Raw genomic sequence first — 20,012 nt, forward strand, 5'->3', positions numbered from 1 at the left:
GCTTGGACCGTGCAAGCACCAAGACGATGACGGTACCCTTGAACGATCTTGCAGAACGAGCCGTTAGTCGAACTCGGAGCTGGGCTGGCCCGCGCGGAACTGCTACCCTCGGAGTAGCCCTCGAGGTACCTGTCCCTTATTATCGATTTCTTCGATGCATTCTTCTCATTTTGCCATCTCCTCTGGAGGAGACTTGTGGCTAGGTGCACATTCTTCATTTCACCGGCCTACACTCGTCTGTGGTCGTCATCATCCTTTCGTTTCTCTTCGTTCAGGCTTGACCTGATAACTGCTGGTCCAGGATTTTTTTTTCCTAATTTCACGAGCTGGCTCTTTGTATAGCATATTTCTATGTTTGCTTTGCATCCCGTTGCCTTTTCATCCTCCTGTTCGTTAACGAACGTCACACTATAATATCGAGCACGATCCGGGCACATTTTCTAGTTAGATGACTTGGCTACAACGACAGGCGACTCTTTGGCCCGAAGCCCTCGCCTGATATCAACCAAACTTGGGCATAAGCCATGTTAGACAACATGGATAAATTTCACGGGTTCAGTAATATGGGCAACGACTGGCAGGGGAATATGAGTTCATTGGGCTATCCAAATGGATTCTCACAAGCTGCTTTTAACAGCAACTCGACATTTGGTGTCATTAATCAGTTCAAGGTCATGGCCGCAAGTTCGATACGGCAATCAACAATCATCCTCGCCGCTTTCAATACCGTATCGGCTTTTGCAACGGCAGCCGGCATTTATTATGACTGCTACACAACAGCGAAACGATCAAATCCAGAAGGCAAGCAGAGGTGAGTTATCATAGCCCCCAAAACGGACCATAAACGTAGTGCTTACGACGATTATAAGGGTCAATATTTTCCGCTGTGTTCAAGGGCCTGTGACGTACCCCTTCATGTTATCTTTAGGAATTACAATCCAAGGCATTATATTTGCCGTCTCTCAGTCATATGGCTTAAACGATATATTCCTACGCGGTTGCTCTTTGATATCGCAATTCATGTTGCCTGGTATGTAGTACTCGATATGACCAGAACATCGACAAGACACTATACTAAACAATTCTTCAGCGGTTTTCATCGTACCTTATATGCAGCTGGTCTTCGGATTAGAAGTTACCATCCGAGCTCTCAGAAACAGACCGTTTCTCCCGAGAGGCAAGTGGGATGTTCCGATCTGTCTCGCCGTGGTCGGGGTCCTCTTATTAACCACCGGTTTGGTCGGCAACTTCATTCGGCCTCCTACTTTCTGTTTTGCTTCACTCTTCTGGTTTGTAGCAAAATGGGCCGAGGGCGGCTTTGTGGTACTGCTCCTTATCGCAGTCACTTTAGTGATCTGCACCTTCATCATCTTCTTGAAATTAACACGGTACTCGACCATCGAAGATTCCGAGCGGATAAGTGCTTCTAGGATGGTGTACTTCCTTGCTTTAGCAGTCGTAACTAATGTAAGCACTCGACGCTTTGCCATCAAGATACACACGTACTAACTATACACAGGCTTTAATCGTCCCGTTCTTCGTATCCCTCACTTTTGCAAATCCTATGGAGGATAGTGGTGGTTCCGGGTTAACATTATCGATGATTGCAACTGTCGTAGCTAATGTTTCGGGGCTCACAACCGGAGGCCTTCATCTTTTTCTTCGATCTAACGCCATTGCCACGATCGGTTCTAGCACCAAACTGGCCGAATATGAGCGCCAAAAGTTGAAAAATCAATATGAATCCGGGGCGGCAACCAGTATGGATTTTAACGGTCATATACTCAAGCCAGTATCGGGCCCTGGGTCTTTCTCGAAGACGGAAAGTCAGGAGCACCTTGTGAATGAGAATAGCGATGCCATGGAACGTGGTGAGGGCTCGTATTCTATGGATTCCCCGATGTACAGTCCGATGAAACCAAATCCCCTAAAGTCCAATGCGCTACCCGATACCCCGAACTTTTCTTTTCCACGAGCCCCAGAGCCTGTTCAAATACCTACCACTTCAGCCAATTCACACAACCGAAAACCATCAGCATCTTACACACTCTTTCCCAACAAAAACCAAAACACCACCTCAGTTGCATTATTACCATCAACTGCCTACAATCCTAACCCCGAGCCAAATGTTGCCGTGAATGGGCTTCCTCCTGACGATTTGGATGACCTACTTCGACCACCCCCGTCAATCCGAACTTCCTGGGGTGGCCATACCCGAAACTCTTCCATAAGCTCAGCCACAACGGTTCAAATAGGTATACGTATCTCAAATATCGCAGATATTGGACCGATAAATAGCAAGGTTTCCACAGAGGCCGAAAGAGTATATTCTCTAGACCTTCCCCGGGACGAAGAGTTGAATATTTATCGGCCGAGCCCTCTTGCATTCAACGTATCAAATGTTACACCGCCACAGAGCTCTTATTCGAGGGATTCGAGGATGAAAAATCTCCCAGCAACGCCTGCCAGGTCCGAAGCCGAGAGAAGTGACTGTACCTTAAACCCGACAGTCTACGATCCAAATAGTCCTACGAAAGCGAAGACGCCGAGTCCAAGGGGGGTTGGGTTCAATATCCCCCGTAGGACAAATACCACGCCCGTACAGGGCACGTCGACAGAATTGCCACCTCGAAGTCGTGGCAATTCAAGCAGCGCTGCAAATAGCAGGCCTAATTGGATTTAAGGTCTAACGGACAAGCGGATACTATATCGCCCGCTTTTGAGGTTATAGACAAAAAGATGAATCGACATGTACTATTAGAACCCGTGTTTCTTACCAAGGAGACTCTCACTCCCTCGTTAACTTTCCTTCAACAGTATCCTTTCTTTACAAAAGCACGATTAACTCCATCGTTCTTTTGTACCTCTTTTTTTCCTTCGATTCGATTCTTCTACTGAAAGGCGTTGTGTGGTTGGTGCGATACCAAAACAGACACTGGGCCAATATGCTAGTTCTAATTCTACAGCAGAATGAGGATTGGTGGGCCAAATATCATGCATATACAGGCGTCCATCAGAAAGACGGGAGTCGCCTCCCTTCTTTTGATTCATTCTTGGGTGGTTTTGCGATGGCATGACCAGCGCCTGTAGTAACTATCCTGTGTGAACTAGTAGGGAATATTGTACAATGTTGGGAGAGGGTGTTGCATTTCCCGATGACTGGATGACAAACCAAGATCATGGCGGCGGCGGAATGCTACGGAATAAGGGCCTTAGAAAGGTCCTGCGATATAGACGGTGATGGCTGCCGTAGATGATTTAGCTAGAAAGACGCGAATATCCTAAATTTTTCTACATATATAACTTGATTTGGTCCGATGTATTCTCGTGATTTGTTTTATTGAACATCCTCCTGGGCTGACCTAGAAACGTAGCCGAGACAGGGGACTTCACTCAAACCGAATCGTCAGTTTTATTTACATCAGTAATACTGATATGCAATCAGGCCGCCATCCGTTCCGACCATTTCATAAAACAAGTTCCGCTACGCACTTAGTCCAACACTGTGATAGATACCGTGAAAATATATAATCGGATATGGAATCAAGTGAAACTTCGTTTCAGCTATTACCGGTTGAGGGATGACATATGTTTGATCTACAAACCTAAGAACCATGCCACGTGTAGAGAGATACTAACAAAATAGGGGTATTATGAACATTATATACGCTACTATTGACAGCGTGATAGCAAATTTCCCTAACCCAGAGGATCCTCTAAAGGGGATATTCCTCTTTATCATGGCGGATCTCCGTTATACACGGGGATAGAGATTATGTTAGTGATTTACAGTGCTTTATTGTCATGATTCCAAGTAAGAGTTCATCTAAAATAGCTATATATGTAAGATAGTAAGGTTATTACACGGAAGATACCGTAGAGGTGGTGGTTTTTGTTTCATTACCTCTTATAATATCCTTGTCTTTAACAGTCTTCGGATGAGAAACATCAAGATCCTTCTATCAATCTACGAATTAGACAGACATCGTCTCTTATTTTACTTAGAGTACTCATAATGCCTAGAAGTTGTTCAGCATAGATTCTATTGGTTCAAAGTTAGAACTTCCAAGAGAAACAGGAGCGCAATACCCGTACGGATATTGGCAGTTTAGCACCCCATACAATCAAATGAATGTATGTAAACTTTTACGCTGTGACTAGTATTTGCCGGTCGGGAAGTGTCAGAAAGGTGATACTCTCCCGAAGTCAGTCATACGAGGCCCACACCTCCTTAAACAAGGGGCGGATATGGTCACGATAGTAGCTTATTTCCATACATGGTACTTATAGCCGCACTTCAAAGCTTGTATGATACCTAGCATTAGTTTATTAACCAAATGGCACTTTAGGGGTTCAGTATGAGGCCTCGGTAGCGGATATAAGCCTCATAACAATAGTTATTCAATATGTATTTAACTTGATAGAAACTTGTAGGTTATACTAGATCGCTATTTTATCGCCTAGACTAACATGTAGGTTAGTGCATTGATAATACAATTCATAACTAAAAGTACTGAAATATCCTGAGTGAAGAACATTTCTAAATTTCTTAACTTGGTTAGTTACACTAAGACTCATTGTTCGAAATCTAAGATGGATACGTAGGATAAATATACTTTTACATCCTATTTCTATCATTTTATTTCATTTTTTTCGGTCTCATGTCTAACACCAATTTGATTTTGTTGGTGTTGGACTTCTACCTAGGTAGGTACGCCTATAGGTAGGTTAGGTACCTAAGGTACCTAATAAGATGGAATTCGGAGGGAAGCTATGTAAGCCACAATGTGGCGGGAGCTTGGGTCTACGTACCCTCAATTTTTTGAGCTCTTTAGAACCAGTGACGTCTCAACTTCACTCTCACTTAGCACTAACCAAAATTTATGGAGGTGGGATTTAAAAGATAGGACTAGGGTGAGAGTATGAGGTAGATACCTGCTTTTCAAACAAGTCGCCCCTATGAGGTTCGCGGACATTATTATCGACTTGGCTGCTGTCGTCCAAGCATCTCGGTCTGTTGCATCGAGACATATAGAGCTCCGAGCTCGACAGATCGATCGCTACGGCCGAACCTCAAGTATTGTGCGGTCTTTGAGAGAGAAGAAGTCGGGCACTTATCCTATCCACCCGGAAACATCTAGCGTTGCTAATGCTTCAGTTGGTAATGGTAAAGAACCAACTCGTGATACAATTACTCAGTCCGACTTACCTGCAACCCAAGCCGAAAGTATAGAACCTGGTGCAAGGGTTCCTCCATTAAGGGATATACAAAAGGATGCTGAAGATATTAGAGCCTCACCCTTAGACCAGCAAGATGCCTATAGGAAACTTTTTCGACACGGCTCACCAGATGACGTGGCATCCGCACAGCACTCCTCAGTGGTGCAGCCGGATCAAAGTGCAATTCTAGCTCAACTAAGGAAAAAAGCCGAGGAAGCTGAAAAAAGCACCAAGGTCGAATTAAATTGTACTTCTGAACCCCGTTTAGCAACATCGGGCGTCGCTTCGAGCTCCCCAGTTGGGGAGGGTGTTCCTTCAGATGTGGATGTAAATGTATTTCACACGAATCGAGGTTCACAAATATTAGAGGGACAAAAACATATACTTCGTGCAAATCGGCCTAATATTGCGGCTCCGTCCCCTGGGTGGTTTAAAGATTACGGCCATGGACAAGTAAAACCCCACAAAGAGGAGACCCAGGCATCGCCTCCTATTGCTGAAATTTCGGCAACACCGAGGGACTCGGCGGCGAATAAGAAGACGACACATACGGAAGTCAATACTGATGCCCTATTTGCTAGAGAAGAACCTATAAGCCAGGAGGCTGAGAAGGAACACACTCAGATGGTTGATGAAATCTTGCCCAGAACAGAAATAGAGATACCACCGGACGTAACAGTCGAAACAGAAGCCATGTTCAATGACGGGTCGACAAGACCGGCGTATGTTCTCCGGGAATCCAAGGTACCATCCACCCGCTTAGGCCGATTATGGAACTACGGGGGATTAGCCGCCGGAATGCTAGGCGGCGCCATCACCGAAGGGCTTAGTAGAAGCCTCGGCGGCGGCGGTAAGGGCTCGGTGTTACTCAGCTCTGGGAACATGGAGCGGCTCGTTGCTAAGCTCTCCCGGATGCGAGGCGCAGCGCTGAAGATGGGCCAGTTGATGAGTTTCCAGGACTCCAAGATGCTTCCCGCGCCCATTCAGGAAGTCCTCCAGAGAGTCCAGGATCGAGCCGATTACATGCCCGCGTGGCAGCGTGACCGCGTGCTCACGGCCAACCTCGGACCTGAATGGCGGGAGTTATTTGGCGAGTTCGAAGACAAACCGATCGCAGCGGCGTCGATCGGCCAAGTGCACCGCGCAACGCTTAAATCTACAGGTGAAAAGGTGGCTGTTAAGATCCAATTCCCAGGCGTTGCAGACTCAATCAATTCGGACTTAGACAACATATCTATGCTTCTAACCGCCTCTAAGATGCTACCCAAGGGACTATATCTTAACAAGACGATCGACAACGCACGGACAGAACTAGCTTGGGAATGCGACTACGAGCGGGAGGCCCAGTGCGGGCAGCGGTATCGGGAGCTTCTGTCCGACGAGCCGGACGTTTTCCTTGTGCCCAAGATCTACGCAGAGGCCTCGGGGAAACACGTTATAACGATGGAGTTTATGGAGGGAGTAGGCGTGACACGGAACCAGTCATTCACGCAGGAGCAGAAGGATTGGATCGGCACACAGATCCTGCGGCTCTGCTTGCGCGAGATCACAGAGTTCCGCTTCATGCAGACGGATCCTAACTGGACTAACTTCCTATACAATGCTGATACCCAGAAACTCGAGCTCCTCGACTTCGGTGCTTCGCGCGAATTCCCAGAGCAATTTGTCATCCAATACGTCGGTTTACTCGCTGCCGCCGCACGCTCTGACCGCCACACCGTCCTCAAACTATCACGCAGCCTAGGATATCTTACAGGCCACGAGAGTAAAACCATGCTTGACGCACACGTGACCTCGATCCTGACGCTAGCCGAGCCGTTCCTACACTCGGCGCCTCAGGTGTACGATTTCAACGACCAGACCATTACCGAGCGCGTCAAAGCGCTCATCCCCACCATGATCCGCGAGCGTCTGAGTCCCCCACCCGAGGAAACGTACAGTCTACACCGCAAACTAAGCGGTGCTTTCCTGCTCTGCGCTAAGCTGGGCGCCCGCGTGAGGTGCCGCGAGCTGTTCGACCGAGCGATAAAGAAGATGGATGTGGATGTTGTTGTGTGATAGGGGATATGAATGTATCAATCGGATTATACCCACCACTCACCTCTGTATAAACAATCTACCTACCCAAGGTTATATGTCACATGGAATAAGGGCAACGGAGCATTAAAGGGGTGGATAGAACTGCGGGAAAATGTTATCATTTTGTTTATAGTCATAATAACTGTCATAAACCGCAGGTCGCGGGCTATGTACCTAACCTTAGGTAGGTACCTATGTATGTGTATATGCCAGACCCTACCATGCTGCTCGTAACATCAAAACCCCTTTAATCATCATCATCGTCACCTGGTATATCCATCTATCCATCATGACCTCTCCCGCCTCTCCATCGGCATATCCCTCCTCTCCTTCGAGGCCAACTTCTTCCTACGCCGCTCAATCACCCGATCAACCTGCTTGCCCTTCAGGCCCGCAAACCGGTCGACGAGTAACTGCTTCTTCTGCTCGCTGCGCTTGAGATAGAAGGGCTTCTTGCCCTGCTTCACGAGCTCCTTCTCCCGCCGGCGGTGCTCCTCGAGCAGCTTGCGCTCCGCCTCGCGCGCCTGCTGGGCCTTCTTCTTGCCCTCCATCGAGGCTAGCGCGCGCTTGAGTTCCTCCTTGGCGGCCGCGTCTTTGGTCTTCTTGGCCGCGGCCCGTAGCTGTGCTATCTCGGAGTCTCGGTACTCGTCGAGGAAGCCGTAGGCGCGGTGGAGCCGCTCCTCGTCTATGGGCCGTCCCTGGACGGCGGCGGAGAATCGCGGGTCTCGCGCTACGGGCTTGTGCGTTGCTATGACTTCTCGTCGGCGGGTGACTTGGCGCTTGCTGGTTTGCTCGGTGGGGGCGTGCTTGTTGGTACGGTGCGGCATGGGTGTTTTCGCTTTGGACTCGGATCGTGGGTCTTTGCGCTGCTTGTCGTTGTCTTCTGCCTCTTCCTCTGCCTCGTCTTGGCCTTTGCGCCCTTTCCCTCGCCGCGTACCGGGGAGAGATGCTTGAGCTTTGGCTAAGGCGCCGAAGGAGATGTGTGAGGCGGCTGCTGATGGGTCTTCTACTTCGTCTTCGTCTTCCTCAGATGAGGAACCTGACTATGAGATTTATTAGAGTCTTGCTCATCGGTTTCCATTCGCAAATTTGGTTTCCATACCTCATCGCCATCCTCTTCCTCGTCGCTCTGTCCTTCGGAACCCTCGTCCTCACTACTCTCCTCTCCTTGGGATTGGTCGCTGGGGATCTCTTCCGGTTCATCTCTTCTCGCCTTTACACGACGTTGTAAGCTTGCAAGTGGCGCCTTGCGCTTGTGGGCCCCTATTCGTTCCATTTTGATAAGGGGGGTTGTTTGATCTATTGAGCTTTCGATGTTGTATGTATGTACTTGTGAATGATAGGTGCGTTGAGGTAGCGCAATGTATAAAAAAAGTGGCGGTGATAAGACGATAAGACAATACTAACCTAGCCTAATTTGTTATCGATAAATATTTTAGGCCCCACCAAGCGTCGGGTCGCATTGGTTTTAGTGCTGCTTGCGCGCAGTTTTCAATTCACAAGTATCTTCACTTCATGGCTTTGTGAAGAAACATTTGCTGCGCAGTTTCCTCCATGTGGCACGTTTCTCACAGTAATGTGCTGCGTAGCGTAGCAAAAGTGTCTACTGGGCTCTTGAAGCCGTCATTTAAATACACAGGTGTCTCGGCAGCTTGTCGATCATCAACCGTCGCAACACGTCCGGCATTCTCCCAACTTGGACACAACTCACCGCACCAGAACAAAGAAACTCTCACCATGAGTTCAGGAGACTGGGGATACCAATGGGGATATCCACCCCCTCTCCCCTATGGGCCTTTTAACCCGGAAACCTCCCAGTATGTCCCTGTATACCATCAAGGACAAATACCACCACAATCACAACAACCACAACCACCACCACCACCACAACCACAACCTCAACCTCAACAACCTCAACCTCAACAACCTCAACCTCAACCTCAACTTCAGCCTCAATTTCAACCGCAGGCTCTCACATTCTTCACATCATTCGCGCCTATCGCCAATATACCTATGAACACTCCTACACCACCACCTGAAACCGACTCTCCTCCCTACTCACCACCTTCCTTCATAGGATCCCAGGCATCTCGCTCACAAAGCCCAGCAATCATTAACGGCAATGGCGCAAGGCCGGGCAAACATCCCAAATCCAAGAAGCCAAAGAATAATAGGGACGAGAAAGTCCAGCCATCTGCGGCGTCAGGTGGTGTCCCAGATCCATCTCCAGAGTATCTGACATTAGCGGCGTATCCGCCCTTCCAATTGCCATACGCGCGCAAGATCCTCGTGGTTATCGACCTTAACGGAACCCTGCTGTACCGGCCCAGCCGACACAACCCTACAGCCTTCATAGAGCGCCCTCATGCCCGCACCTTCTTGCGCTACTGCATCGATACCTTCAAAGTAGTTATATGGTCTTCAGCGAAGCCAAACAATGTGACCAGGATGTGTGCGCAACTCCTCACGCCTGAGCAGCGCTCCCGTGTTGTTGCCGTCTGGGGACGTGACCACTTTGGTTTGACACAAGAAGACTACTACCTGCGCGTTCTCTGCTATAAGCGTCTAAGTGCACTATGGGCTGACCCTGTAGTTGCAGCCAGCCACCCAGAGTTTGCAGAAGGAAAGCGCTGGAGCCAGGCTGATACGGTACTAGTGGACGACTCAGTCGAGAAAGCACGTACCGAGCCGTACAATATCATTCAAATACCGGAGTTCAAGGGCAATGCTGCTGAACAAGGCTTTGTCCTTCCCCAGGTGCACGATTACGTCAATGAATGTGCGCGCCAAACTGATATTAGCACCTATATCCGTAATCAGCCCTTCAAGACGGTTCCGGGTTGGCAGCTTCTCCCTCCTAACCCGGTTGAATGAAGAGAGAAGGAAAGGAAAATAAAGGAGAGCAGTTAAGCAGAGAATTTTCACTCTATAATGGGAGACTACCTCCCCATATGAGCCTCTTCCGAGTGGGTGGATGGCCAGAAGTTTAGTCTCGGAAGCCTTGCAAAAAAGGCATTAGGAGAGGAGAGGAGAAACGAGTGTTACTCTGAGGTCTATCTTACTTTACTACAAATGCGCTACGACAACTCTTGTTTAATAGGCGAACTTCCGACCTCGCACGACGAGTGTCTGCCGTCGCGTTCTTCTGGGAAAAGGGTCCTGTCTTGATACCCCTTCTTGCTATGGCTAGAATTTCTATTGCAATGCAGGATAGTGATGGATACCATCAAATCGAATTTTCGAAAACAGTGAAGTTGCTTACCCAGGTCGTCATAATAATACGTGAACTTTTCTCTTAAGAATGGCTGTCTTTGTCTCCTCGTCTAGAAAACAAGGTGGACAAAGACTAGTCGAGCAATACCTGTTGGTCTTCAAATTCAGAAAGCTACTAAACAGTTAACTTGTCTAGTAAATATTGCGTAACTAGCACATCCAGTTGCTGTGACCTAAGATATGACCAGGACCTCTCTTTGGCTATCTTTATTTGCCTATCTAAGTCTATATCTATCCTTGATATCTATGACTGGAGGTTATATAACACCAAGCAATATACGGTCTAGAGAGGTAGGTATACATGGAACATAACACTAATCTAGACACATCTAGGGGTTTGAGGTTACCCAAATACACTCTTCAACAACTTAAGCGCTTGCTCATTCGCCGTAAACAATATCCCACCCGCCATAACAGTGCGCCCAAGCCTCATCACCGTCCCTCGCCAAAACCCCCTAACACCATCTTCGGCATAAATAGCACGCACGCAATCCATCGTGCGCACGGCACGCGCCTGCTGCGCCTTCGTCTTCACGGTATCGAAAGGCTGCGTGGCAAGCGTAGTCAGCGTGCCGGCAAACGCGCCGTTGGCAAAACTAGCGACGGCGCCATCGACCTGGATCCCGTGCCCGCGCTCCCAGTCCTTCAGCGCGGTGTACGAGCCCAGCCGGAACCCGGTTGTGCCGACTTGCTTAAGCGTGGTGGTGGTGTACCCGCTGTATAGGGCACGCACGGGGCCCTGCTCTCGCCAGAGGGACGCGATGCAGTGCGCTGGCGACCGGAAGCGTTGCGTCGTCCGGGCGTCGTCTATCAGAGCGGTCTTTATGCGCTCCGAGGGCGTGACGATGGCGGTCGAGGCTACGATGCCGGTTAGCATGCCGGCTGCAATGGATTGCGCCGTGGTGGACCGGTGCGTCTCCGGGTCTTCGAAGAGAGTCCGGATGCTGTCGAAGGCGACGAAGCGCACTGCGTCTTTGCCGATGGAGCCCTACATGTTGGACGAGTAAGTTGTCTCATATGGATCAACGGATGGATCTACCGGTACGTATGTGTATGTGTATGTGTGTAATAGGAGATAGTAGAGAAAGTGTTGATACATGTAAGTTGGAGATATTGCTCCGCTTAGCGAATGCACAGTCATGAAAGATTAAAACATGTGAATATCTATCTAAAACTGAAATAAAAAATTTAGATTCTTCTCAAGTAGATCCATAATCCCTCTCTCTCTCTATCATAAGATATTGTGTAAGTCTCACATGTCTACTGCCACTAGCAGAAAGGGGTTATAGCAGACAACGATTCGTAGGCTTTAAGCCTCCTATTGCAACCGTACAGTTGAGCAGACTATACAAAGCCGTTGAAACGGGCCTCGTTCGGCACTTCTATCAACACCCACCCTCCATAGCTACCTACGCAAACCACCCCTGAACTACCGGGAAGTTTCAGTGCCAGCATAGCCATATCCAGTAAGAGGTCGGCAGCTGGTCCTGGAGCAATAAAAAAAGGGGGGCAACCCTCCCAAACAGGTAGATAAATGCGAGCGGATAGATAGGTAGACAGGAAACAAAAATTAGGTCAGGTACATACCACTATCATAGCCGAGCAGCCTTTATACAGCGCGCGCAGGCCCTCCTCCCGAGCCACCTTAGCAACGACCATGAACGGGTTTCTGATGCCCTCATGGCCGTATAGCTGCACGCGGGTCTTTGCGAACTCGAAGGGGTATCTGTGATGATGACGATGATGACGATGATGTTAGATTATCTGTCTATCTAGTTCACGTGCTGAATTGCCCAACTTGGATACGCATAGCAGGTATAGTTACCTACCTAACCTAGGTATGTAGTATGAGGCGATACAATATAGGGGTATAGACAGGTAGGGATCGATAGCAAGAAAAGGGAAAGGAAAACCCACGTGCAGGCCGACTCGACACCCCCCGCGATGCCGCCGGCGACCAGGGACAAGACCGGGGAGGTCTTGCCGTCCGCACCCGCCACCATCTCTGTTCCCTTTTTCGATTATTTTATTTTTATTTTTCCCGCTCTTCCAGCGCCTACATCGATTTGCGGTCGGTCTGCGCTGCGTGTGTATATGCAATGTAAGTGAACACAATAAATAGACGCACCCTCCTCTGTCTGTGATTTGCGCGCAGGCGATGTGATTATGATGTGATAGCAGACAGATAAACGGACGTATTGGAAACCCGCTGCTAGGTAGCGGCGGGTCTACAGCACGTTAGGAGGTAGTCTGCATACATTAGATACCTAGGTAGGTAGGTATGTATGTAGGTGTAGGCAGGCATAGGCGACTTACATACATCTTCCCCGGTCAATAGTCGACCCTTGGCAAGATGCCGAGGAGGGATGGATGGAGACGGGTTTTTGTTGGTTTTACTATGGAGTTCCCAATTGCATGATGATGCAATACGGGCTAACGGTTGCTGCTCACTACATGTATGTAATAACTCTCCAATTCTCTTTATTATATTATGTACGAAGTACCCGCTTTGTACGAAATACCAGGTTGGACGTTGGCCCGGGGTCTTACATACCTTGGTACCTACCTAGGTATGCATCGTGGGGGTCAAGCTTGCGGCGCCTATCTTATAGCGTACGGATCCATACGTACATACATACATACATACATACATACATGTATATTATGTACTTTAGGTTAGGTAGGTATTTGTATCTGAAGGATTGGGGACCTCGCCGGAGCTATGATATGCTGGCGCCAACAGCACTCCGCATCGCGATATTCATTGGACATGTATAAGACAGAATCAAGTACTAGCCCCAAGGAACACAATAGGGAGACTACATTAGGTGCCTAAACTAACCCTTACCCATACTTGCTTAAGCTTCTATATCGCATCCAACTATTAACCAATACTACATAGTACATAGAAGCTGGCTAAGCCACCTACGCACATTTTGCGCATTATACGATCATGAATTAGTACCTAAGGTATATGCAAGGTCGATCCAACGGGGCTATTTGACATGCTGTTTCGGTACATGTACATGCTAGGCCTGCGAGTCCGCTTGAGTGCAGAATCCAGATTTATGTACTACCGGGCCCAACGTAGCCCACCAACCCCGAATCTATCCCGTATACCTTACCTAGGTAGTATAATAGTTTATACCTACGTCCTTAAAAAGTACCTAAACTACCTGGGCAATTTGATAACCAGCCGAGGACCCAACATATATCCATGATGGAACCCTGGTCGCATCTAAATAGGATGTACTGTAGCCAAATACAGTAAGTAGGCAAACGGCCAAAACTTCGCGAATAGGGATAATCCTTCGGTCCTAAGAGATGTGTCGAATACTCCGCCAAACTCAACCATATGCAGAGCCGTGTCCATTGTGATCCCACTCGGCGTTCATATTGTCTAACTGCCCGACATCGGCCCACACGTCTAGCTTCTCGAGTTCGCGCTTGAAAAAGTCTTGCTCGTTTCGTAGCGCCTCTCTAATATCTGCCGCCATCTGATCCGGGTACCTCCGGACGTTGAACCAGTGTGTCAAGCTCCGGAGGGCTTGCTCGAGCGGCAGTGCTTCTTCAACTTCCGCGTCTACATCGCTACCAGCCAGCCATTCGTCGCGAAGCTCTGGGCGGCAATGCAAATATATCGCTGTAATGACACGCATATTACCTTGCCGCCATTTACGACCACAGTACGGGACCTGGTTTTTGAAGAGCTTCAGCGTGTACAGTCGTAACTCGGTCTGCGGTACCTTGAGTGATTTCCTTATGATATTTGACGATTTATACTGTACGAGTAGTAAATTGCGATGCGCTTTGTTCTTGCATATCTTCTGCATGATTCGCAGGTAATTGATGAGGGCGAAGAAATTTCGGCGCGAAAAATCGGTGATAGGCTCCTTGGGCAGGGGGTTTACGGGATAGCCTAATTCGTCTACTTCAGGACGAGCGGGGAGCTGCCCTTCTGTCTTGTTCGCGAGCTCGCTGCTTTCGGCCACTTGTTCGTGCAGCGATCGTCGCCGTTTTATGGGTGGAGGCGCCGCATCGTCCTCGCTTTCCTCCTCTGGCCCGTCGATCTCTGTTGGCTCTTGCAGTACTTTTTCTGGAGGATGAGCACGATCGTTGCAGAACTGAAAGAAACTAAGATTTGTGAGATATGTCGAAATGTATAGTAGTTGTAGAGCCCTTACCTGTGTTCAAGGCGGTCGGTTTTACTATCGACTACTTGTTGAATATCTTGATGTGCGAACAACTTGAGAACCAAAGGAAGATAATTAGAATCCAGTAGTAGTTGAGCCAAGTATTCAAACTTCAAAACATCTAGGCGGGCAATTAGTATACTAAATCCAGAACTGGTATGCGTATTACTTACGCGAGATCTTGAGCCATTTCATAAGCAGGAGAATGATACCCGTAGCGGCTTTCGATTCAATCTCTCTACATCTGGTAGCATCCAAATCCTCCAAGGAACTGTCGGAACCGTCTGGGTTGATCGAGCTGTTAGCTCCCATAGAACTATCCTGCGATCGATTTGTACCAGGACCGCCATTAACGCGGGGCTGGTTGCCCCCTGGTATTTGTGATTGTTGCTGGCTATTAGCAGGGAGAGCAATACAAGCAGTAACATTGAATAATATGCTTTTCATCAGAACTATAATCAATGACTGTAGTTGAGGCAAAGCAGCAGCCTATCAATAGTCAGTCGAAATTCACTAGCATAAACGTACTATCACTTACGTAAAACGCTTCGATGGCTTCTAATCGTCGTTTGACCCTTGGATCAACATTTGGGTCCGGACCATAGTCGATCTCGGCGCCTCGTGCTTTCTTCTCTCTCTTCTCGATGGTTTCCAGAAGCTTATCATCATCAACATCGTCGTCAAGATTAAGACCATCCAGGTCTAGGTCTTCTATGTCATCATCTGAGGGATCCCATCCCCTCTCGAATTTTTGAAACTTCTCGCGCTCTTCCCACAATTGCCTTGTAGCTCGGGTCATGCGCACTCGTTTCGAGAACAACTCGCCAGCCTCGAGAATGGATGCGGGTACATCACTGCCTTCCCATTTACGGCCAACAAGGAAATCTTGAAGGCCAGCAGCACCCTTGCCTCCTGCGCTATTACTGGTGGCATCCAATGGAGGGTACATGAAAGGGAAGTTCTGGTTGGTTTGGTAATTTTGTTTCTTACCTCCTTTACCACCGGCAGCCGGAGATGGGGGAGGAGACGGCGCAGGCGTCGCAATGTGAACAGGTTGGTGGAGGATAGATGCGCCTCCATTCTGCGTTCCAGGAGGAGCAGGAAGTATACCATTCGATCCATTATTCCTAGTAGGGTGATTGGGCAGCGGAGGTAGGAGAGAGGTGTTGTCTGCTTCAAGGGGTATTACTGGCTGAGGAGGTACATAGGCAGGGTATTTTGATGTGATCTCTTGTCGAAAAACATGATAGTCGAGAGGTGTCGCCATAATCAGGTCTTTCTCCTTGTCGTCAGTAGCCGTTTCCCTAAGGGCCCTTTTCGTTTCTTCAATCTCTGGAGTTCCACCGAACTCCAGAAGGATAGACTTCCATAGCAACAAAAGCGTCTAGTTAATTAGCAGGGTACTCGAGTCGCCTTAGAAAGTGTCGTACCTGAGGAGCCGGCACAACGTTTAATTCTTGCCATCGCAGCTTGGCGGAAGCTGTGAGCATGAATGTTGTGAGATGAGGCTCTAATTCCACTGAGACTCTTAGCTTAACATCCCAAAATGACTTCAATAATGTTACACTCACGGAGCTTTTCGTAAACCATTATCATTCCATCCGGGTCGTTAAGCGTTTCCTGTATACACATATACATTATGGTCATTAAATTCATCAATTCGTCCTGTGCCTCCGCCAAGCTACTCCCTTGCGGTCTCTGGGGTTCATCTAACCTGCACAAGTATTAGTATGATAATAGCCACCAAATTTAGTAGATATAAAATACCATAATATCTCAAACGCGCTGCGCAAAGCTGTCCATATAACGAGAATACCGTTCCACTCTGCAATCAACTCGACACCAGATTTCATTGCGGCAAGCTGGGCAGGTGTTGCAACGCTTCGGGGATTCGTCCTGTCGCCTTGGGGCGAACCAGCAGTATCTGTCCACCGGCCCAGGACAAGATATGTAAGTCTTCCTATCGCAGCGCCACGCGTGGCAGCATCACTAGCTCTAACTCCGTCTAGTGCCTGTAGGATGAAGTTTGTCCTGGCCTCATCGTCTGCCTCATCCCAAGTAATTTCATCCTTTCTAGCTGCTATATCGTGCTCCCACTGCCACTCGAACGCCCGTTGGGCAGCGTTCAACCGAATCCATTGCCAAGGCTGATAGACAAACCATTCGTCAATCTCCTCCTCGTGAGGTGCTGTATCAGAATATTCAAAGTCATACGCGGCGGCTTCAGAACGAGGGAATTCGGACACTATGCGTCGTAGCTGTGCTAGGGAGAGAGAGTCAGGCGGCTGGCTGCTTGCGGCCTGTACAGGCGGGGTTGACTGGATTTGGTTTCGCTGTATCTGAGGTCGCATAGATTGTTGTTGGCTAGGCGCTGCGCTCGTTATTCCAGGTCCGACATCAGCAACCCCCGTATCTGCTACGTCCACCGATGCCTTTGGTGCATTAGCACCATCCTCGGCAGCTTTTGACGACCACAACGAATTCATTATATCCGGAGACGCGTTGCGGGGCTCAGATCGCAGCTGTCCTTCAAGGGTACATAACCGTAGTGGAATTGCAAGTGACCATACACATAGCTAAGAGAAGGATTCGTGAGAAGTTGTCAAAGATATACAGAAAGAAGTAATTATTAAGACGATAGAGCGCCGAAACGTAGAATACTTGCTTGCTTAGAAGTAGGCCTACTTAGAAGACACGGCGTGAATAGATGAAGTGGGCAGATTGACGGGGTACGTACCTGATGTCCTTAAATGTAATTGATAAAGCTTAAATGACCTTAGGTGGGATTTTTTTTTAAAAAAAATATGTGGCTTGATTATGCATGCGACGCACAGAAAGATTTGTAGTGTGGCGTAAGCTTGTGATAGACAGGTACCTATAACAAGGTACCTTATGTATGTCCATACCTATATGTAGGTTAATACCTGGGTTAGGTAGGTAGGTAGGTACGATTAAGAAACCCAAAATGATAACTATTAATAGAGATCACGATGATAATAACTTCTAATCATTATAACATTTTTAACCTATGAACTCCTTAACATCCAACTATATTGAATATCACAAATAAGGTATTGGCTTAATTATTCCTCCTAGTCCGAACTGTCCCTTTTACTATGCTCAGAACCCGCGTCATCCTTCACGCCTTGTTTCTTTTCTCTTTCCTTAGCTCTCCGCTTTAGCTTTTTCTGTCTATTCAGTCTCTTTTTCTTGTCCTTCAGGTGCTCTTCCTTCTCTACTGTTTGTTGTTTTGCAGCTTCCTCCTGTTCCTTCTTTGCCTTCTCACGCGTTCTCAGAATAATTCTTCTCTTCTTCCCTGGCCTCTTTCTTTTCTTTTCTACATCAGCAGCTGCGTTCTTGCCAACAGAACTATCCGGAGCCCTCATTTTATTATTTTTAGTGATAGTGACAGTTGTGACTTTCCATGGCTTCTCAAGTCCCCACCGTCTCCTTTTTGCGTCTTGGAAGAGGTAATCCGCGCTAACTGCAGCCATCCTGAATCTATCCGTAGCTTCAAGTGGCAGTTCCCCAGCCAAGTAGTATGAGATCGGCCGTTTAGCAACCACGAAAGCGCCATCGCCACCCTTTTCCATACCAGCATTTTGGGGTTCGAGTACTACCTTCCGCAAGGGTTCCTCATCCCGAAATAACCTGAATGTAAAGGTCTCCTCTTGGGACTCCTTAACGTCATCCCCATCCATAAGGGTTTCATTTGCATTTCCTTCGTGAGATTCTGGGACTTGTTGTGCTCTAGTATCTCCATCTGTTACAGAGCTGAGACCCAGTAAACCAGAGAACTGCGCATTTAATTTCTCTCGCAAGGTCGAAACCCATTGATCATCATGTGGCGCCTCCTCATCTGAGGCAGAATCATATAATTCTTCCCGCCGAATTCTTTCGCGTTTACTATTAGCTTCGAAATGAAAACAATGAATAGATAAAAATCACATACCGTTTAGCATCAGGAACATCAAACATAGTAGAAGTAGTTAATATGATTTCCAGTCCCAGATATGTAGAATTGAAAACTAATAGTTGTTGATCGAATGTGTTTGCTATGAATTAACACTGCCTAGCTTCATATAATAGACCGGTCGTATGTGCGACCTAAGAGGTAGGCAGTTTGAAAGAATTGAAAAGTGTTGTTGCGAAGCTTGGACCACTATAAAAAAAAGTCTAGGTACTCAAATAAGCTAACCTAAGTAGTACGAATATGGACGTGTACGGATGGGGGCCATTTTCTTCAGCCACTATCTGCACCGGACTGAACGGATGAGCGCCCGCATGACCAGTTCTCGTCCCGACAATCTGGAACGGCACTAGGTAATCTTAGCTGAGCACGTATTACTACATATGTACTTCAGCCAATTCGTACATTAGGTAAACTCCAAGCTAGTAACGGCCGTATGTTAGAGTTTCGTGTTACCTTAGATTAACTAGCGATACTACACCCGTCTCCCTAACAGAGTACCTACCACAGTACCTATCTACATATGTAGGTACCTAAGGTAAGAAGGAAAGTACATGTTAGGGGGTAGTTGTGGAAAAAGGCACGAAAAAGTAAATGTATAGGTGTAACCAAACGGGCAGGAATAAGCTACTAGGTTACTATATTACCTAAGGTAGGTAGTAATTTAATTTCCCAGTTGCTAGTTCGATTGCTCTTTTCTACTCTTCTACACCTCTCTATCCCATCATTGATTCGTAAATATAGCCAAGGCAAAATTAATGCCAACAAATCATAGCTTTATATTTCAATCGCTAACACAGTTTTTGTAAATGACTTTGCACTGGAAGCTCCCCGAGGTTACTTTATGGAGTCCCATCTCAGCTTACTTCCTTCACACCTACATTCTATACCCATGAAAAATTGGTCACTAAATAATGGTGAAGCAATAGTCCGCACTTAAAAAGACGATAGACACAACGAGCAAATGAAAGGCTTTAGCTTGAACGGACAGACGCCGTGTGCCTTGGTATGATACAATACAAGACCTAGCGGCTGAAAGCTGAAAACCAGGTCCCACAAACCATCCAACGCTATATAGATTGTGAGTTCCGCACTTTTACTATTTTACTAAAGTACAGGTATCAGTAATCCTAGATTTTGTCTTAGAAGCCTTCTAAAAACAATTCTCATTTTTTGCCCGCTTCTGGAGCTTGGACAGTGACCACTGCGCCCAGAAAACCTCGCGCTCGGATGTTTTTTTTTGGACAAAACACTCTCTTCTTAGCCAGACCATGCTA

At 47.6% G+C, this 20,012-nt stretch overlaps 7 protein-coding genes across 7 annotated transcripts; 3 read left to right on the forward strand and 4 right to left on the reverse strand.

The window, feature by feature from the left end:
• The first annotated feature begins 315 nt into the window (after positions 1-315).
• On the forward strand, positions 316-2,762 carry F4813DRAFT_157119 (uncharacterized protein). The gene is made up of 4 exons (XM_049239030.1): positions 316-811; positions 870-1,030; positions 1,091-1,467; positions 1,520-2,762. Exons 1-4 carry the CDS (start codon positions 525-527, stop codon positions 2,681-2,683), a joined length of 1,989 nt encoding a protein of 662 aa, XP_049097602.1. The 5' UTR covers positions 316-524; the 3' UTR covers positions 2,684-2,762.
• A 2,060-nt stretch (positions 2,763-4,822) lies between these two features.
• Positions 4,823-7,432, forward strand: F4813DRAFT_157127 (ABC1-domain-containing protein). Its single transcript, XM_049239031.1, has one exon. It carries the CDS (start codon positions 4,960-4,962, stop codon positions 7,276-7,278), a length of 2,319 nt encoding a protein of 772 aa, XP_049097603.1. The 5' UTR covers positions 4,823-4,959; the 3' UTR covers positions 7,279-7,432.
• On the reverse strand, positions 7,433-8,789 carry F4813DRAFT_157139 (DUF947-domain-containing protein). Its single transcript, XM_049239032.1, has 2 exons — positions 8,402-8,789; positions 7,433-8,342 (listed from the first exon to the last, which is right to left on the reverse strand). The coding sequence occupies exons 1-2, from the start codon at positions 8,573-8,575 to the stop codon at positions 7,587-7,589; spliced, it is 930 nt and encodes a 309-aa protein (XP_049097604.1). The 5' UTR covers positions 8,576-8,789; the 3' UTR covers positions 7,433-7,586.
• A 1-nt stretch (position 8,790) lies between these two features.
• On the forward strand, positions 8,791-10,544 carry F4813DRAFT_157204 (HAD-like domain-containing protein). The gene is made up of 2 exons (XM_049239034.1): positions 8,791-9,116; positions 9,407-10,544. Exons 1-2 carry the CDS (start codon positions 9,089-9,091, stop codon positions 10,171-10,173), a joined length of 795 nt encoding a protein of 264 aa, XP_049097605.1. The 5' UTR covers positions 8,791-9,088; the 3' UTR covers positions 10,174-10,544.
• A 371-nt stretch (positions 10,545-10,915) lies between these two features.
• Positions 10,916-12,575, reverse strand: F4813DRAFT_391491 (mitochondrial carrier; the record flags this gene model as incomplete). Its single annotated transcript, XM_049247173.1, has 3 exons — positions 10,916-11,560; positions 12,160-12,298; positions 12,490-12,575. The coding sequence occupies 3 exons, from the start codon at positions 12,573-12,575 to the stop codon at positions 10,916-10,918; spliced, it is 870 nt and encodes a 289-aa protein (XP_049097606.1).
• Positions 12,576-13,402: 827 nt separating this feature from the next.
• Positions 13,403-17,492, reverse strand: F4813DRAFT_366722 (N1221-domain-containing protein). Its single transcript, XM_049244075.1, has 7 exons — positions 16,533-17,492; positions 16,337-16,479; positions 16,196-16,284; positions 15,304-16,149; positions 14,939-15,254; positions 14,757-14,886; positions 13,403-14,706 (listed from the first exon to the last, which is right to left on the reverse strand). Exons 1-7 carry the CDS (start codon positions 17,249-17,251, stop codon positions 13,920-13,922), a joined length of 3,030 nt encoding a protein of 1,009 aa, XP_049097607.1. The 5' UTR covers positions 17,252-17,492; the 3' UTR covers positions 13,403-13,919.
• Positions 17,493-17,791: 299 nt separating this feature from the next.
• Positions 17,792-19,042, reverse strand: F4813DRAFT_366724 (uncharacterized protein). The gene is made up of 2 exons (XM_049244076.1): positions 18,718-19,042; positions 17,792-18,659 (listed from the first exon to the last, which is right to left on the reverse strand). The coding sequence occupies exons 1-2, from the start codon at positions 18,741-18,743 to the stop codon at positions 17,858-17,860; spliced, it is 828 nt and encodes a 275-aa protein (XP_049097608.1). The 5' UTR covers positions 18,744-19,042; the 3' UTR covers positions 17,792-17,857.
• Positions 19,043-20,012: the final 970 nt, after the last annotated feature.

This window comes from Daldinia decipiens, assembly GCF_022478715.1.
Source record: "Daldinia decipiens strain CBS 113046 unplaced genomic scaffold F4813scaffold_28, whole genome shotgun sequence".
NCBI lineage: Eukaryota > Fungi > Ascomycota > Sordariomycetes > Xylariales > Hypoxylaceae > Daldinia > Daldinia decipiens.

Coding starts and splice junctions, on each gene's coding strand:
- F4813DRAFT_157119 (XM_049239030.1), top strand. CDS start 525: ATGTTAGACAACATGGATAAATTTCACGGGTTCAGTAATATGGGCAAC. Junction 812..869: donor AATCCAGAAGGCAAGCAGAG/GTGAGTTATCAT, acceptor GACGATTATAAG/GGTCAATATTTTCCGCTGTG. Junction 1,031..1,090: donor ATCGCAATTCATGTTGCCTG/GTATGTAGTACT, acceptor ACAATTCTTCAG/CGGTTTTCATCGTACCTTAT.
- F4813DRAFT_366722 (XM_049244075.1), bottom strand. CDS start 17,251: ATGAATTCGTTGTGGTCGTCAAAAGCTGCCGAGGATGGTGCTAATGCA. Junction 16,480..16,532: donor AGCGCGTTTGAGATATTATG/GTATTTTATATC, acceptor ATACTTGTGCAG/GTTAGATGAACCCCAGAGAC. Junction 16,285..16,336: donor AATGGTTTACGAAAAGCTCC/GTGAGTGTAACA, acceptor TAAGAGTCTCAG/TGGAATTAGAGCCTCATCTC.
- F4813DRAFT_157204 (XM_049239034.1), top strand. CDS start 9,089: ATGGGCCTTTTAACCCGGAAACCTCCCA. Junction 9,117..9,406: donor TTTAACCCGGAAACCTCCCA/GTATGTCCCTGT, acceptor CACAAAGCCCAG/CAATCATTAACGGCAATGGC.
- F4813DRAFT_157127 (XM_049239031.1), top strand. CDS start 4,960: ATGAGGTTCGCGGACATTATTATCGACTTGGCTGCTGTCGTCCAAGCA.
- F4813DRAFT_157139 (XM_049239032.1), bottom strand. CDS start 8,575: ATGGAACGAATAGGGGCCCACAAGCGCAAGGCGCCACTTGCAAGCTTA. Junction 8,343..8,401: donor AGGAAGAGGATGGCGATGAG/GTATGGAAACCA, acceptor TAAATCTCATAG/TCAGGTTCCTCATCTGAGGA.
- F4813DRAFT_366724 (XM_049244076.1), bottom strand. CDS start 18,743: ATGTTTGATGTTCCTGATGCTAAACG. Junction 18,660..18,717: donor GATGTTCCTGATGCTAAACG/GTATGTGATTTT, acceptor TAAACGCGAAAG/AATTCGGCGGGAAGAATTAT.